General features: G+C 39.7%; 1 protein-coding gene across 1 annotated transcript in view; it reads right to left on the bottom strand.

Moving 5' to 3' along the window:
- The window catches only part of SLC44A5 (solute carrier family 44 member 5), a 437,182-nt gene that overhangs the window by 185,475 nt on the left and 234,619 nt on the right, over nucleotides 1–17,088 (bottom strand). Inside the window, exon 2 of the mRNA XM_051857582.3 lies at nucleotides 16,440–16,478. Within this exon, the coding sequence (XP_051713542.2) occupies nucleotides 16,440–16,478 (39 nt within the window). The remainder of the gene's footprint in view (nucleotides 1–16,439; nucleotides 16,479–17,088) is intronic.

Here is a 17,088-nt window from a genome sequence, read left to right as displayed (position 1 = left end):
TTCCCGTCATGTTTCCTAAAACGAGCTGTTTATGTATTTTGAGATTTGTTTGTGGCTTAATTGGGTCATTTTCTACATTCACTTTTTTTTGGCAGTGAAGTTCTTGTTTTTGCATTTTGTATTTTTGTTTTTGTATTTCTGTGTGCAGCACGTCTTTGAGCCAGTGTTGTAGGGTTGGACATGAGGATACAAATTCTTTCAGTTTCTGTTTGTCGTGGAAGATCTTTATTTCTCCTTCATTCATAAATGATAGCTTTGCAGGCTATAGTATTCTAGGTTGGCATTGTTTGTCTTTTAAAACTTGGACTATATCATGCCATTGTCTTCTTGCCTGTAATGTTTGCAATAAGAAGTCTGGGGTGAGTCTGATTAAATTACCCCTGAATGTGATTTGTCGTTTCTCTCTGGCACATTTTAGGATTTCTTCTTTATGTGTCACTGTGCTGAGTGTTGCTACAATGTGTCACGGTGAATTTCTCTTCTGGTCTAACTTGTTGGGGCTCCTGAGAATTATTTGAATTTGGTTGGTATTATCAATCTGCCTCTGTTGGAAGTTTTCTGATATTATTTCATTGAAAACGCCTTCCAATCCATTCTCTCTTTCCCCACCCTCAGGGACTCCTTTTATCTGGACATTACAATGCTTGATTGAATCTTGTAAGTCCCCAACCTTATTTTTTAATTTTCTAATTTTTTCTTCCTGCATTTGATCTGACTATATTATTTTTGGAAGTTTGTCTTTGAGTTCTGATATTCGCTCTTCTATTTCATCTGTTCGATTTCTGAGGGATTCCACAGTGGTTTTTATATGGTCAATTGAGTTTTTCATTTCCAGTATTTCATTCTGACTTCTCTTTAGGATCTCTAATCCTTGGGTGTGCTTTTCATTCAGATCTTGAATATGTTTCTCATTACTTCTAAGTAATCTGATTATTAATTTTGTGAATTCTTTTTCTGGCATGATTTCATATTCTTCTTCTTCAGCCTCTATTATGGATGGTTTAGCCTGCTCCATTGGCGAATTCATAGGTTCTTCTATATTCTTATTCTGGATTTTTCCTTTGTTCTTCGGCATTTCTGTTTGGCTTAATTTTCAGGTTGATTTCCCTCTGCTATGGGCTTCTATGGGTCTGTAGCAATAGCCAGTGTAAGCAGGAAGCTCTACCTACTTATCTCTTTATTTATTTATTCTTTTTGGTAACTTGAGTGGGCTGGTGTCAGGGCTTTGAGGTGCCAAGCTCCGCCCCTTGGGGCCGGTTTCCCTGTTCCTTTGTTCACCCTAAAGTGCCAGGGCCTCACTGATCAGCCATCCCCCCTCACTGCGCCCCCTGCAAGAGGAGTGGGGAGTAGCTACAAACCACCTTGGTCCCTGCCACTGAAGTTTCCTCCTTTGGAAGGTGAAAGCAGAGCCTGCCCTCCTTCACGCCTGAATGTAAACAAACAAGATGGCTGCTCTCTGCCCACTGCAGTTCTGATGGCAGGGGCGGAGACACCAAGGGATCATGGCTTGTTCAGTCTCTCAATTCGTCCCCCTGGATCACGCCCTCTTCCCGTGGGAGCTATTCCCTTTGTTTTGATTTCGATTTCCTTCCCTGCTCAACCGTGTGTGTCTTACCTATCCATCCCAGGGTGGGTCGGGCGCAGTGGCGGTGGCAGCAGTGGTGGTCCCCTCGCTGGTTCTTTTTTTTGTTTTCCATTCTCTTTCTGCAGTTCTGGGCCCCTCTACCTGAGGGTGGACCCCTACCCTCTGGCCTGCTCCCGTGTCACTCTAGCCAACCTTTTGTGGTTCTGTTGCCTGACTGTCCCCTCTATTCATCAATTTCTCTCTACATGGCTCTGCACACTTTGCTGCTATACCGCCATCTTGGAACCCATAATTTATTTTTTATTGCAGTTTTCATTTTGATTTTGTTTAGTTGCCTACATGTGTTCCCTTGAATCATATTGAGCTATTTAAGATAATTATTTTTATTTTTTCAGGTAATTTATTGATTTCTATTTCTTTAGGACCAACTATCATAGATTCATTAGTTTCCTTTGATGGCCCCATATTTGCCTGATTCTTCTTGTTCTTTGTGTTGTACTTTCTTTCTTTCTTTTTCTTTCTTTCTTTCTTTCTTTTTTTTTTTTTTTTTTTTTTTTTTTTTTTTGGACAAGCAGAGTTAGTGAGAGAGACAGAGAGAAAGGTCTTCTTTCTGTTGGTTCACCCCTCAAATGGCCACAGCAAAGAGCTGGACTGGAAGAGGAGCAACTGGGACAGAATCCGGCACCCCAACTGGGGCTAGAACCTGGAGTGCCGGTGCCACAGGCAAAGGATTAGCCTCGTGAGCCACAGAGCCGGCCTTGTTGTTCGTTCTTTCTTTCTTTCTTTCTTTCTTTCTTTCTTTTTTCTTTTTTTTTTTTTCTGCCTGATTCTTCTTAATCCAGGGAAGCTTGCCTTAGTATCTGCACATTTTAAGGCACAAACAACTCTCCCAATTTTTACAGAATTTTTTGGAAAATAAAAACTTTCTCTTGTTAGGTCCCTAGGACAATGAGATTGCCCATCAAATTGCATTCAAGTGGGACTGGAGCTGGGGCTCTTTCTTTCTGTGCTGCAGTGGGGTCTTTGATGGGCCCATTATCAGGTAAGTATACCTTCCATAGGGTCTTTGGATGGATGAGATTATCTGTAGTACCTTGATCAGTAGACCTGGCATTGAAACAAGTCTCTGCTTTAGAATCCACAATTGGATACCCAGATTGTTGGCTTATTACTATGGGTACATACAGGTGTGGTCCCTTCTTTTTCTTTAGGGTAACTCTTTCCAGATCACTTTACAGTCAGAATTGCTCCTAAACCATTGCTCAAAAGGACTAGCATTGAGACACATACTGCTTCAGGGTCCATAGTCAGAACCAATGTTGCTGACACTGTTCCCTGAAATAGGGATGGATGTGGCTCCTCTTGGGTCCCTAGGTGTACTGGTGGCAATGCTATTGTCAAATAGATCTACAGTAGAGTCCATAAGAGGATAAAGCTGTTTCTAGGGCTATAGCCAGGATCATTGTCAGGAACCCTGCAACCTGGGTATTGGGACTATCTCCCTAAAATGGCCATCCTTGATTTGGGCTACATCAGGGTTTGAAATCTCTCACATGGATCATAATATTCCCATAATAGCACCTTTATTCATGGATGGTTGCCAAATTATTGCTGCTGTTGGAGGGATATGAGCAGGGGACTGCCTAATCTCCCATACTAATGATGTCAACCCCAATGTCCATTTTCAAACCACATTTCTATGGTTATAGAATACACTGGAGGGCAGGAATTGTGGCCTAGTGTTTTCAGCTGCCACTTGGGACAACTGCATCTTCTATAAGAGTGCTAGTTCAAGTTCTGGCTACTCCACTTCCAATTTAACTTCCTGCTAAAGTACAATCGGGGAGGTAGCAAATCCTGACTCAAATACTTGGGTCTCTGCTACTCAAAAGAGAGACCTGGATGGAGTTCCAGACTCCTAAATTAGGCCTGCCCCACCCTTGGCTGTTGTAGGCATTTGGGAATTGATTCTGCAAATGAAAGATTCTCTCTCTCTCACATCCTCGCTCTACTTCTCTATATCTATCTCTTATTATCTATCTTTCTGACTTTCAAGTAGATGAAAATAAATAAACTTTTTAAAAAATAACACATTGGTTTAGGTTTCAAAAAAGAATATTTAGTTATGTTTCTAATGTGTAACAAATAACTAACAACTTTATTGTCAATATTTATTCTGGCTGGTGATATATCACTAAGTCATCATTGGGGAAAAATGTCCATCTTATGAAGAAATTTGCTTTAACCAAAATTATCTGAAAAAGTAACGAATCAATATTTTCTTTAAAAAGTCCTCTCCTAAATATTCTAACCAATTAGGGCAAGGTCTTGATCACTATCATTGTCTTAAGTAATTATTTGTTAAGTAGATCTTATATAGGATTTTGACCTACATGGCATCAACTCAATTTGTCTAGAAGATTTGCCTATAAAGTCAAACTCCTAAAATAACATAATATGTTCTACTTCTGTTCTTGGAGGAAAGAAAACTTCTGGGCTTTTTTTAAACTCATAGACTATAACAAACCTTTACTTATCTGTATCAAAATATCTATTTTAGAAAGAAAATTTTCACTTTAAATAATAATTTATTTATTTTACCCTTTCATAACCCTTTCATAATCTTTTATCTCCATAACTACTGAGACTGACTCAGAGTCAGGTAGCATACCATCACATTTTGCATGGTTTTCTGTTACTAACATGGCCATGGGTATGTGTATACAACTACCTAGAAGAGAATCTTGCCATGCAACTTATATGATCCATAGGATAAGTACTCCTGAATTCTTTACCTTGTGCTAAAATGCATTGCTCTCAGCCCACACAAGATCAAACCAAATTGTGATGACATGCAAATATCTGACTAAAGAAGTAGAGGCAGGCTGATGGGAACTCTTGTTAATATATAAATGAGCCAGAAGACTGATAGAATGACAATCACTTAAAATAGCACTCTGACCTCAGAATGAGCCCTTAAGGTATTCTGGTCTTGAAAAACCGTGAGAGCATTTCAGGCATGGAAAGTCAAGACACTGTGACAAAAGTATCCTACATGAAGGACCTCTGTGGGTGAGACCCCAGTGGAAAGAAGTGGTCATCAAAGGAGGATGTACTTTTCTCTTAAGGGAGAAGAGAACTTCCACTTTGCTTATGGCCTTGTCTAAATACTTAAGGAATTTGTGTATTCAAAAGGCTTATGTCAAGAACCTCAGGGGATCACTGACATCATACATGTGTGTTTATTCTTAAATTAACAACAGGAGTCACTGTGCACTACTTCCCAGGCAGGACCTCTGTCCTCAAAGAATTGTATCATGAGAGTTAATAGCACAACTTTTTCTCAAAAATTTACTTCATTTTAGTGTATTAAATGGAAGATATTCTTATGCCTCATAAATTATAGTTGTCTAAGTGCTCACAAAAGATGTATCATTCTTTGGTTCTTCTTTAGAGTTAATTAAGTTTCTCAAAAAAAGTATGCTTAAAAAAAAAAGAAGTGAAATCAACTTCAAGATGCAATGACTTTGAATAACCATTGTCTCAACTGTTGAGGAACTGCGCTTTTTTCCATACATTTTGTTGAACTCTTAGTACAGAGTTAATCTGTGTATAAAGTTAACTGAAAATAGATCTTTGTAAAAAATACAACCAGGAATAGGAGAATGAGGAGGAAGAGGGGTGGGAAGGTGGTATTGGGGTGGGTATGGTGGGAAGAATTACTATATTCCTAAAGTTGTATTTATCAAATGCATGAAATTTGTATTCCTTAAATAAAAGGTTTCTTTGAGAAAAAAATAAAAGTATGCATTTAGAATCTCTAATTGGAAAAGAAAGATAGGAATTGAGAGATCCATTTTGTATACTAGACATTCTTATATTTCCAAAGTTAGACATTCATTAAATAAGGGAAATTTAAACTTATGAAAAACCTTAGGATAACCACAAGACTCGAATTTAAAGTCTAAGGGTAAAAGAGCATATCACTGAAAGAACATAGATTCTAAGACCTGGTTCTGGCACTAACCCAGCACTAACAAGCTTACAACGTAGAGGCAAGTCCTTTCACCCTCTCTGAGCCTCAGCCTCATCATGTGTAAGAGAAAGAGGTTAAAGATGGTCCCCAAGGTTCCTTCTGGCTCTAAACTTCTAGTATCTGATGGATCCTGCATAAATACTTGTTTAATAAAAGTGCAATTGCCAAAGATCAGGAAGCCAAGGCCATAAGGGTGAAACTTATCCAGACTATTTGATTCCAAAGAGAGTGGGAAAAAAATAGTGAACTGCAGATTTGATTTCAGGGGGCTGCAGAGGGAACAAAAATAATGACATCCCTGGATCTGAAACCAGAGAAACACTGGAAGACATTATTATATACAAGCTGTACTCAGCCAAAATTTACAGATGTGTGATTTCTAACAGGATCAGACAAGAAGCTATCATCCAACAGAGTACCTTTGATATGGGATCAGAGTGAGAATGAGGTAGGCTAAAGAGAGGTGGAAAAACAAGGATGAAGCAGGCAGGACTACAATTTCCCCATTTAGTTAATAGGAAACTGAGAATTTAATGAATCTCAACTGAATGTAGTTTGTCCCCATAAGCTCCTTAATACTAGGATCCATATGATTGATTACATAAAACAACATGCATGCATTAACAAGAAGAACTAAACCAAAAAGTTTGGTAGGAAAGGGGAGTGAGCAGAAAGGTTGGGACTGGGGTCGCAGAGGGATGTGGAGTAATCACTTCTGTTTTTCTGTTGAATTTGGTAGCCACACAAAAAAATGGAGGGTGGATTAAGTAAATTAGCATGCATAAAGCAGTAGGAACAGTCTCCAACACATAGTAAGTGCTAGTAAATAACTATTTTATTATTGTTGTTATTACATTAACATGCCCATATACTCTAATATTCCACCCTCCTGATTCTCAATAAAATTCAAAAATAAAAAATGTCTAGGAAATCAAATCAAATCCAAAGTAACTACTTTATCTATATTTTTAAACATTGGGTAGACAGTCCAAATTATTGGATATATTAATCAATGAGACATATATACATTTCAATTACTTAAAACAGCCTGTCAAAAGCTAAAATTCAAGGTCTCCTTTTATCAGGATAAGGAGATCATATCCCATTAAACCTAACATAATGGTGAGCAATCTCTAGTGGAATTCTTGTCCTCGATACATTGTCCCCTGGCCCACAGTCACCTTCGGACCTGTTTTGCAGCTGCCTGAACATGTGTTTCTTTCAGAGACAGTCTCAAGTAGCTGACTGTCGACTAGACGTCATTGGCCTAAGCTGTTTTATTCAGTAAAAAAAAAATTTTCAATTAAAATCTAAAGAGATGTCTTTGGTAAATAACAATCTCATGCATGAGAATTTGGTTCAACTGTAACTGAACATTGAGTTTAAAGGGATTTCTCTCTTTTGAATCTAGGAAATCATTATCGTTAAAAAAATTGCTTTGTGATTTGCCGAACTTGTTTTGCAACTTAGTTTCACAGGTTTCCAATGAAATAGCAATGGGTAATCGGTACCTTCATAGTCCCCTAAGGTGGATTTTGCAACCTCTGGCTTATGCCACTGAGTTTTAGCTAGAGTTTTTACAAACAGGAGTAGAATTCCATATAAATATAATTTTTACCTTAATTCAGATAAAGATATAAAATAATATCAGCATATTAAATCACCTGGTGTAATTGCTAAATGTAAATTGGTTTTCAGTTCCCATTTTGGTGACAGACTAAAGAGACATCAATTTTGTATCCTATTGAGGTGATCTTTGTATCCCCTGTATCTCCTTAAGTTCTGATTATTTAAAAACAGCTGAAGATTTTTTTTATTAGTAAAAGTGTTATGGTTTGTTTGAACATATAATTCTAAAGCAAGCATTTGAGTCCCATCACTTTTTAACAGTGTTCAAGTCTGGTCTACATTATGTCATGATGTTAAGGGATGCTATTTCTGACAGATATTTTAAGTCTTCTTAGCATCTTTGACAAGCATTCAAAAAATCAAAGTTCCAAATTCCATGTACTTTTATATTTCCAGTTTGGCCCCTGGAAATGTCAAAGGATATATAGCTCTCATCTTGTAGAGATAGCGACTAATTAGGTTATTTGGATTATATTAAAGGTATTGTCAAGATGTGAAGTGGTGCTAAATTTTAAATTATGAAATTATAAAATGCTACTGATACAAATGTCCAAAACTTACAAAAGTCTAATGATCTTGTTGTGCTGTTATCAGCTACATGGAAAAATATATTAAAGCTCTATTTTAATTTGCTTATACTTGTATTAGACAGTCAAGAAATATTTCCTACCACACGTACTCTTAAAATTTATAGAAGGCACTGGACCTTTTTGTAAATGTTTTACAAATTATTTGACAGCTAAAATTGTTTACTAAATTTTCACTTGATATTAAGCAATCCAGGAAGCCTGACTTGTTCCCTCATTTCTCAATTCTCTTCAAGATGAAAAACTGATTCTATTCTGAAGGACTCTCAATCAGGATGTACAGTTTGATTTTCAGACCTTATAAAAGAGATGACTAGCAATTTTCTGTAATAATAGCCTGGCCATATATAAAGAAATTATGATTTCATGGCTAGATTTACTTTGCCATGGGCACAGTAAACAGGCAAAACCTCCCTTTTTCAAACCAAATTAAGGGATAGTTAACAAGTCTTACTAATTATTTCAAAATTTGTATACAGTTTAGATAAGGTGGTCTATTTGTCTGATCTTACTTAGAAGAACATAGCTTTCTTCATGGGCATCATCTTATCTCACAGGAAGAATATTATCATAATGCCTGTGACCACAGACTTCTAGCTCAAGCCACCAAAGATTAGGGATGGGGTTGAGCACCCTCCTTGGCTGACATTCCTAAAGGGTGCTGTAGTCTACTTTAACAGAGACCAAGAGAAAGAGGAGTGAGTTAGGCAGCAGCAGCAATGTAAGGATACATAGCAGGCCAATTAATGGCTGTTTTACACAGTGATCTGCCATCAGGGAGACCCAACAAGGCCAGTCCACCCCAAATGGCACATGCTTTTTATATGGGGAGTCAGGGAATTGGGAAAGCAGCTGTTGTGACCAGCCCTGTCAGCTCTGCCAAGAGCCAGGCCAGTGAAGACGGACCTGCCCTAGGGACTGAAGGCTTCTTGCGTCAGAACTGCAGACCCGTTGGCCCCATACTATAAAGCTTTTCACTCCACCCAGCTTCCAAAGTAACCACCACCATCAGAGGACAGCCTAGGGTCAGTAACATTGCATGCAGACCTGGAAATTTGCCTTTAGACATCCCACCTATTCTATACTGACCTCCTATTCAGACCAGGCTTCCTCCCAGGCCAGCTAGGTAATGGGAATCATCAAGGTGTCTTCCCTAAGGAGGTTCACACCTCCCTTATGTCTCACCCAATATCCCATGTGAAAAGATAGGCAGGTCAGGACCTCACATATACCTGGCCAGGCCTTAATGCCCACCTGATTATTATCAAACTGTTCCTTTCAGTTTCTGTTTGCCTCTCAGTGGAAAACCTCCCTCATGGTTTGGAGCACCTTTTCTAGGTCCTCTGATAACCATCTGTCTTTTCCTATGGACCCTGCATATTTAATCTGTTTGTCAGATCTATTTTCTCCAGACTTGAAGCAGTGAAATTCTAGATGTCCATGCACATGAAACCTTAATGGAGTCAGTTTCTGTGAGATGGTACTGCCACCCCTTGAGAGGCTACCTTCTGCTGAAACCCTGTCTTGACCATGGGTCCCTGCTGATGTAGGCAGGCAGACAGAATGAAATTGATTACATTTGTGAGCTGTAAACCAGGCCCCCTGTGTGATCTCATGCCCTCACCTGACCCCACCTGAACACCTACATGTCAATCAGACTACGTAACCATTCCCCATTTGGGGGTAAATAAAAAGCTTGGAACACAGTGGGCCCTTCCCTTGTTGCCCCACAGGCACGTGACCTTTGGGCTTTCCTGCCTGTATGCTTGCTCCACGTGGCTCATGGACTGCTCTCTGCCTTTTTTTTACTACCCAGGCTAAACTACCTGTGGCTGCTCATAGCCATATACCTGCTCCACATGGCTCATTCCTGGCCTGCTCTCTGTCTGGTATGGACCCAATTTAGCTTCTAGACCTCTGTTCCCTAAATAAAGCCCTCAATTTCCTGTGCATTCCTCTCACGGAATAAAATCCTTAAAACTTTCCATGTTGTCTGGTCTATTTGAGCCAGTATTCAGAATTCTCCTCTGAATAAGTGGCAAGAACCCACAAGGTTATTAATATTGAAAAGTATTAATAAGCAGGAGGATATCATTACCTCACCCCTACTCAGCTTGAAGAAATCAGTGCAGTCCTCACCCAAACGCCTGACAGCAGCCAGGGTTTCTATAAGCAGAGGGAAGAAATGAGGGAGCCCAGGACTAGAGGCAGGCCAGGCTAACTCCATCCCACATCCCTACATCCGTGCCAGCACGTACACACTAAACAACATGGGAGCATTCAGGCATACACCTGTCTTCACACTAGCTATGAAGTAGGCAGGCAAACAGGTTAAAATACATTAGGTTTGTGAGCTGGAAGACCACACCTTCGCCACGCCCCTGTGTGCCCTCATGCCTCTACCTGGGTGCCCACCAGCCAATCAGGTTAATTAACCACTCCCCTTTGGAAGTGGGTTAAAAGTCTGGGACACGGTGTGTGCAGCCCTCTCTTCTTTTCCCTGGTCTCTTGCCAGGAGGGGCTTGCTATAGCCCTGTGGCTCCAGGGCCCGTGGACTTCGGGCCACGTGCCATAGTCTTCCTGGCCTAGATGCTCCTCCACGTGGCTGGTTTCTGGTGCTCGGTATGAACCCAGATTTCCCCCTCTCTCTTAGATAAAGCTCTCACTCTCCTATGCATCTTTCACACTAAATAAAAGTCTAAAATGTACCATGCTGCCTCTTTTATTTATGCCGGTATTTAGAATTCTTCTCTAAATGTTAGGCAAGAACCTTCTCGGGCTTATTAATATGGGGGATTTATTAATAAGCATATGGTGATATTGTATGGCACTCCAAATTCTGGCAACTGTGGCACCCCAGATGGCACTTCTGGGGAACTTTAAGGGGCAACATTTTCATATAGATTTTAGGGGGTCATTTCCTGTATCAGCAGGACAGGACTCTTGCTCTCCTATTTCCCCTCTTGTCCTTATTTCAGCCATCTTTTCCACCACAAGCCATGTTTCTAATTTCTCCTCTTATCCTCATAATCATAGTGCTCCTATTCCTGCCATGTATAATTAACATATCACAGAATTCCTGACAGGAATGTATGACTGCTATGACTCAAGCAATCATGCACAAGTAACACAAGATGGTCCTTCAATCAATCTGATCCAGAGTATAGATACCCCACCCCCATCGATGCCCCATATCAGCAGGAAGTAGCCAGAAAGAAACCAGCATCCCATTTCCTTATCTACATTCAGAGGTAGGATTGATGGAACAAGGACTTTAGCCTCAGCCATTTTAGATTCTTGTTACTCCCACCTTCTTTCAGGAGACCAGCTCTCTCACACCCTATGGTTCCCCACCCCACCCCCTGCATCTTCCCCAGGTTTGGAAGTCAGAGGGCCAAACCTCAAAAACCTGTATAGGGAAGTTCACCTCTGCCTACTGTCCCCACCCCCACCACTGGCCCACGTAAGATATAAAAAAGCCCAGCCCCTGGGGTCTGGGTCCCTTGCCACGTGTTCCGTCCTGTGCACACTGGCAATCGGTTGACCTTTGTGAGTTTATTTTCTTTGAATAAATTCGGTCTGACTGTGAGTTTTATCATGTTTCCTCTATTCTGTGCCCCTTTTTTTCTTACAAGTTCAGCCTTCTAAAGGCTCTTGTCCACACAAATGAAGAATACCTAGTTGTAATATTTAGGGCCAGGAGGCAATTCATCCTCTGAGAGACAGGAAACCAGATTGGATTGCCACAGGAAATACAAGCTTCAATATAAGGAAAGAACTGCTTCCCTGTGAATTAGAAGTGAAATTTACACACGTTTTGTCTAATGAAGAAATACATCTTTCTCTACAAATTTACATTTATTCTCCTCAAGATCCCTCTAGACTTTCTGGAATTCTTATGTGGACTTAAACCTATTTTTAACAATAATTTTCAATTGTTACAACTCTAGCTAACACTGATAGACTGACTGAGAGAAAAAAAGATAGCAATTAAATTATAGGAGAATATTTTAATCCTGGCATTTTTGACACTGGAGGCATTTACCACAAAAACATAAGCCAAGAAAAGCTCAGATTACATAGGAGTTGTCTTGACAAAATTAAAACAACAATGCTAAAAGCATATATAATGAAGTTTTTTCTTTTATGATATGGGTTGAGAAATGTTCCAATGGACTGAAGAATAATATAACTATTACCAACTCTGAAAACTGTAAAAATTGATTTTGGAAGAAATTAAACTTTTATAAAAATTATGAACAGAAAGTAAAATTGAAACTTGCTAAAAGTTCTCATATTTTTATTGATAAAATTGGTAGAAGAATCATCTCTTCTTATAAAATTTGATTGAAAAACTAAATTGGGGAAAAATTATGATCATAAAAAAATGGAGCTAAAACATAATCAATGAAATCTATTTTAAATTTCCATAGAAAAATTTTTATTTCAACTAAAGTAAGTTTAGTAAAATAAGAAAATATAAAGCCAGAAATTGTTTAATGCTGGTCTACAAAAAGTCACTAAGAAATCATATTAACTAATAGATTTTCCTCCAACAAGGAAAAAGAAACTTTTGCTTATTCAAATTCACATAAATCTGATTTAAATATTGGTATTTAGAAATGGAATCAAAATAACTCATTTAAATTGGGTCAAAGCATCAGAATCATATTGTGAGAGTCCAAATAGCCAATATCAAAAATAGTAAATTGTCCATTAGGCTTATATATTTATTTTTATTATCCTGATATTTACCTGCTAAATACATTAAAACTTACTTAATTAGTAAGCTGAATAGTGTGATTGAGGAAAGAAGTAATATTAAATCATGAATATTTGTGCTTCAAAATTTTTTTTCAAGAGCCAGGAGCTTCTTCCAGGTCTCCCACATGGGTGCAGTGTCCCAAGTACTTGGGCTATCCGTTGCTGCTTTTCCAGGCACATTATCAGGGAGCTAGATGGGAAATGGAGCAGCTGGGACTCTAACTGATACACATATAGGATGTCAGTGCTGCAGAAGGCAGTTCAATCCCTTATGCAACAGCACTGGCCCTTATTGAAATTTTAAATAACAACTAGGGTCTTCCTCAGTTCACTACTTGATTTCAAGAATAGAAATTACAGTTAAAAAATGATTCCTTTGATTGCTCTATGGAGAAGCGACAAGAGTAGGTCAACAGCTGCAGCATTAAACCAATTGAGAGGCTAAGGTAGTATGCAATGAGAAAGGATAGTGGTTTGAATGAAGTGATGCAGAGGAGATGGAGAAAAAAAAAAAAACACCTTTACTGGAGGCTGGAAGACAGGCACAAGAACAGATCTGGTAGGTTTTAAAGTTGAATCAACAAGTCTGAAGCAAGAAAGGGCAATCAGGACTAAAGATATTAATCTAGGAGTTAACAGCATTGACTATGATATTTAGAACTATGGGACCAAACGTCATTACCTAGAAATATTAAAGAGAAAATGCATCATGTTGGGCTCTCCAACACTGAATCTCTGTATTTTAGAAACTAAGCAGAGGAGAACAAAAGACAGAAAGAAATCAGGAGAATGTGGTATCATAGAAAGAAGACAGTCAAGAAACAAATGGCTGGGGCTGGCGTTGTGGTACAGCAAGTTAAGCCAACACTTGTGAAGCTGGCATCTCATTCCAGTTCAAGTCCCAGTTGCTCTGCTTCTGATCCAGCTTCCTGCTGAGAAGGCAGAGGAGGATAGCCCAATTTCTTGGGTCTTTGTCACTCATGTGGAAGATCTGATGGAATTCCTGGCTCCTAACTTTGGAATGGTCCAGCTGTAGCTGTTGCAGTCTTTTGAGGAGTGAACCCGTGATTGGCAAAATCAATCTCTCCCCAACCCCCAGCCCCGCAAATGGCCAAACTAGGGGCTGGGGCTGTGGTGTATTGGGTAAAGCTACCACTTGTAGTGCCAGCATCCCATATGAGCACTGGTTCGAGTCCACTTCTGATCCAGCTCTCTGCACCTGCATGGGAGACCAGAGGAAGCTCCTGGCTCCAAGCTTCGGATAGACACAGCAAAAGCTGTTGTGGCCAACTGGGGAGTGAAGCAGTGGATGGAAGACCTCTCTCTCTTTCTCTGCCTCTGTCTCTGCCTCTCTGTAACTCTGCCTTTCAAATAAATGAACTTAAAAAAAAATGGCCAAAATAGCCAGAGCTGGGCCAAGCTGAAGCCAGGAGCCAGGAACTCCATCTGGGTCTCCCATGTGGGTGGCAGGAATTCAAGTACTTGAAACATTATCTGTTGCTTCCCAGGCTCAGCAGCAGAAAACTGGATTGGAAGTAGAGTATGCAGGGCTTGAACTGGCACTCTGATGTGAGACATGGGTGTGTCCTAGGTGGCAGCTTAACCTGTGCCACAATGCCTGACCCTGGTTAAGTTTTCTTTAACACCAAGCTGTTAAAAAGAAGTGAGTGAAAGGAACTGAGAAGAAAAGACATAAATGGCACCAAAAAGTACAATATCCATTCACTCATTCACCTGTAATTCCTAGGTGTAACACTCAGAATTTGGGAGTGTCTCCCCCTACCCTGTCCCCAATACAGATGCACTTTACTGATACAAAACCAACAGTTCCTCCTCAGCCATGATTCAGCAATGAGTGCCCACGTTTATAGCTGCTCTAGGAGAAAAACAGTTGCCCGGATCTCAGGGCAATATCTTATGTTGTACTTTCACCCTTTTTATGTCTCCCATCTACCCAAGCAAAAGCAGCAGTCAGTGGTGCTTACTGCCTTAGACTAATTTATATCAGAAGTGGAGTGCCTATTTTTCTTTGGCTCATTTATCTCAAAAAATTTGTCAGAAAGATGAGGGTTTTAATCTATGGTTAATTACTTCATCTTAATTGAGAAGACAAGGTTTATGATTGAAAACATAACTCAGATCATACTGAGGAGTAAAACATTACTTTGATTCATGATACATTTTGAGGTATAATAATTAACTGACATCTGATGGCACAAAAAGGCTTGACTTCTATTTTTTCTAAGATAGGGAAAAAAACTGGTGATATATTTCTCACCTCTTTATCTGAATCCCTAGGATTAGGAAATTATAGATGGAAATTTACAAAATAGCCTCTACAAAAGATCTTTTTACCTACTTTTCTACCTTACAAAATCATACGCTATCAAGTTAACAAAATCTATATGAAAGAACTTTGAAACTATAAAATGATAGCAAAATGTGAGAACAAATAATATAAGTAGACAACACTAAATTGCATAAAAGTGAATAAAAGTGCTTTGGGGCCGGCGCCGCGGCTCACTAGGCTAATCCTCCGCCTAGCGGCGCCGGCACACCGGGTTCTAGTCCCGGTCGGGGCGCCGGATTCTGTCCCGGTTGCCCCTCTTCCAGGCCAGCCCTCTGCTGTGGCCCGGGAGTGCAGTGGAGGATGGCCCAGGTGCTTGGGCCCTGCACCCCATGGGAGACCAGGAAAAGCACCTGGCTCCTGGCTCCTGCCATCGGATCGGTGCGGTGCGCCGGCCGCAGCGCGCCGGCCGCGGCGGCCATTGGAGGGTGAACCAACGGCAAAAGGAAGACCTTTCTCTCTGTCTCTCTCTCTCTCACTGTCCACTCTGCCTGTCAAAAAATTAAAAAAAAAAAAAAAAAAAAAAAGTGCTTTGGGCACAGATGCAGAAAAGTACATATATAATAACCATTTTTAAAATAAATTTATTATAATTGACCAATAATTGTATATATTTATGAGGTATAAAGTAGTGTTCTGATTTATACATACTAGAAAAATTAGGTTAGGTTAATTAACATATCTATCACTTCATCATGGAGATCACAGTTATTTCAAAATTGCTACATATGTTTTACATTTTCACCACACGTAAATCTTTTTAGTTGAGGATTTCAGATCCCAGTAATGTTGGAAGTAATAAAATTACTTATTTGTACATCTCAGAGGCAATGAGAGTATACAAGGGAAGAAAATTCTTGAAGCCAGGGCTGCTCAAATTTTCATTTCCATATGAATCACCTGAGAATCTTAAAAAAGTGTAGATTGACTCAGTAAGTATGGACCAGATCTCAAGACTCTGCCATTCTCACTCTCAAGGGTTGTCTGTCCAAGGCTGCTCTACAGAAAAGAATCTAAGTAGCAAGATGCAACTATATGGTATTGCTGGAGAGAGACAGGTGTTACAAAACAAACATGCCATGGGGGTAAAATATTCATAGTGGCATGAAAGCTTGACAGTGGAGCTCTTTGTTGGAGAGATCTGCACAAGACTCACATGTGACAAAGTCACCTGCAGAGATGGAAGGATGGGAAGAAAACAAGATGTATGTGCTGACCTGGGATAGTAGTAAAAGTGTCAGGGACTGCATGGTGCTCTCTCTGAGGTATGGAGGAAGGGTTCTTTCTCAACTCCAAAGGGAAGGAGCCCTTCAGGAGGGTGATTCAGCCACTTGAAAGAAGGATTCAGCAACCCTCAGTACACAATTATCCTTTACGAACCAAATATTTAAATGTTCCTAGATTCTGAAAAATCATATATTTCTTTATGGATATACTATCATGAAAGATTCTTAGACTAATTTAGCTCTTAACACTCAGACTATGACTTACCAAAGTCCTGTTCCTCAAAGGGACTGTCTGGTGGCTCTTCTAGGAAAAAGCACAAAGGGCAAGATATCTTTATTTGTAGGGATCAGTTACACTGGAGCTCCCTACCCATCTCTCCCTGTCTGGAAAGCTCCTGGTCCTTGGACTTTACACACAGACTAACTTAAGGTCGGTTGAACTAGCTGGACAAACACAGTTGTCTCATGGAGGACTGATTCCACAACCCCTATGGATACCAAAATCTGTATTCTTATGTTTCTCCTATAAAATGGTGTGGTGTTCACATGTGACCAATGGACATCTTTCTGTGCACTTTAATTATATTTAGATCACTTAAAATAACTAATACAATGAAGAGGTTACACTGTATTGTTTGGAGAATATGGCAAGAAAAAAAGTCTACAGTGTAGAGGCAACCATTGTTGCCTAACTGTATAGCACATGTCAGGAATAATGGAACATTTTCCATTGGCTGATTGAATTCACTGATGCAGAACCCACAGATACATATTCAATACCCAAATCCACTGATAATGAGCACTTAATATTAAGTAGATATTTTTTAGAAGTATGAAGAGGCAAGAGGCTGGAGGGCGGGGGGATATAGCTGTCAGCTTTTGTTTTTGCCCTTGTGTGGTATGACACAGGTGAT

The sequence above is a fragment of the Oryctolagus cuniculus genome, chromosome 7 (assembly GCF_051225735.1).
Source record: "Oryctolagus cuniculus isolate XC-2025 breed Fujian yellow rabbit chromosome 7, ASM5122573v1, whole genome shotgun sequence".
NCBI classification, from domain to species: Eukaryota; Metazoa; Chordata; class Mammalia; order Lagomorpha; family Leporidae; genus Oryctolagus; species Oryctolagus cuniculus.
Note: the sequence above shows the minus strand (reverse complement) of the source record. Positions and strands in the feature narration are given on the sequence as shown.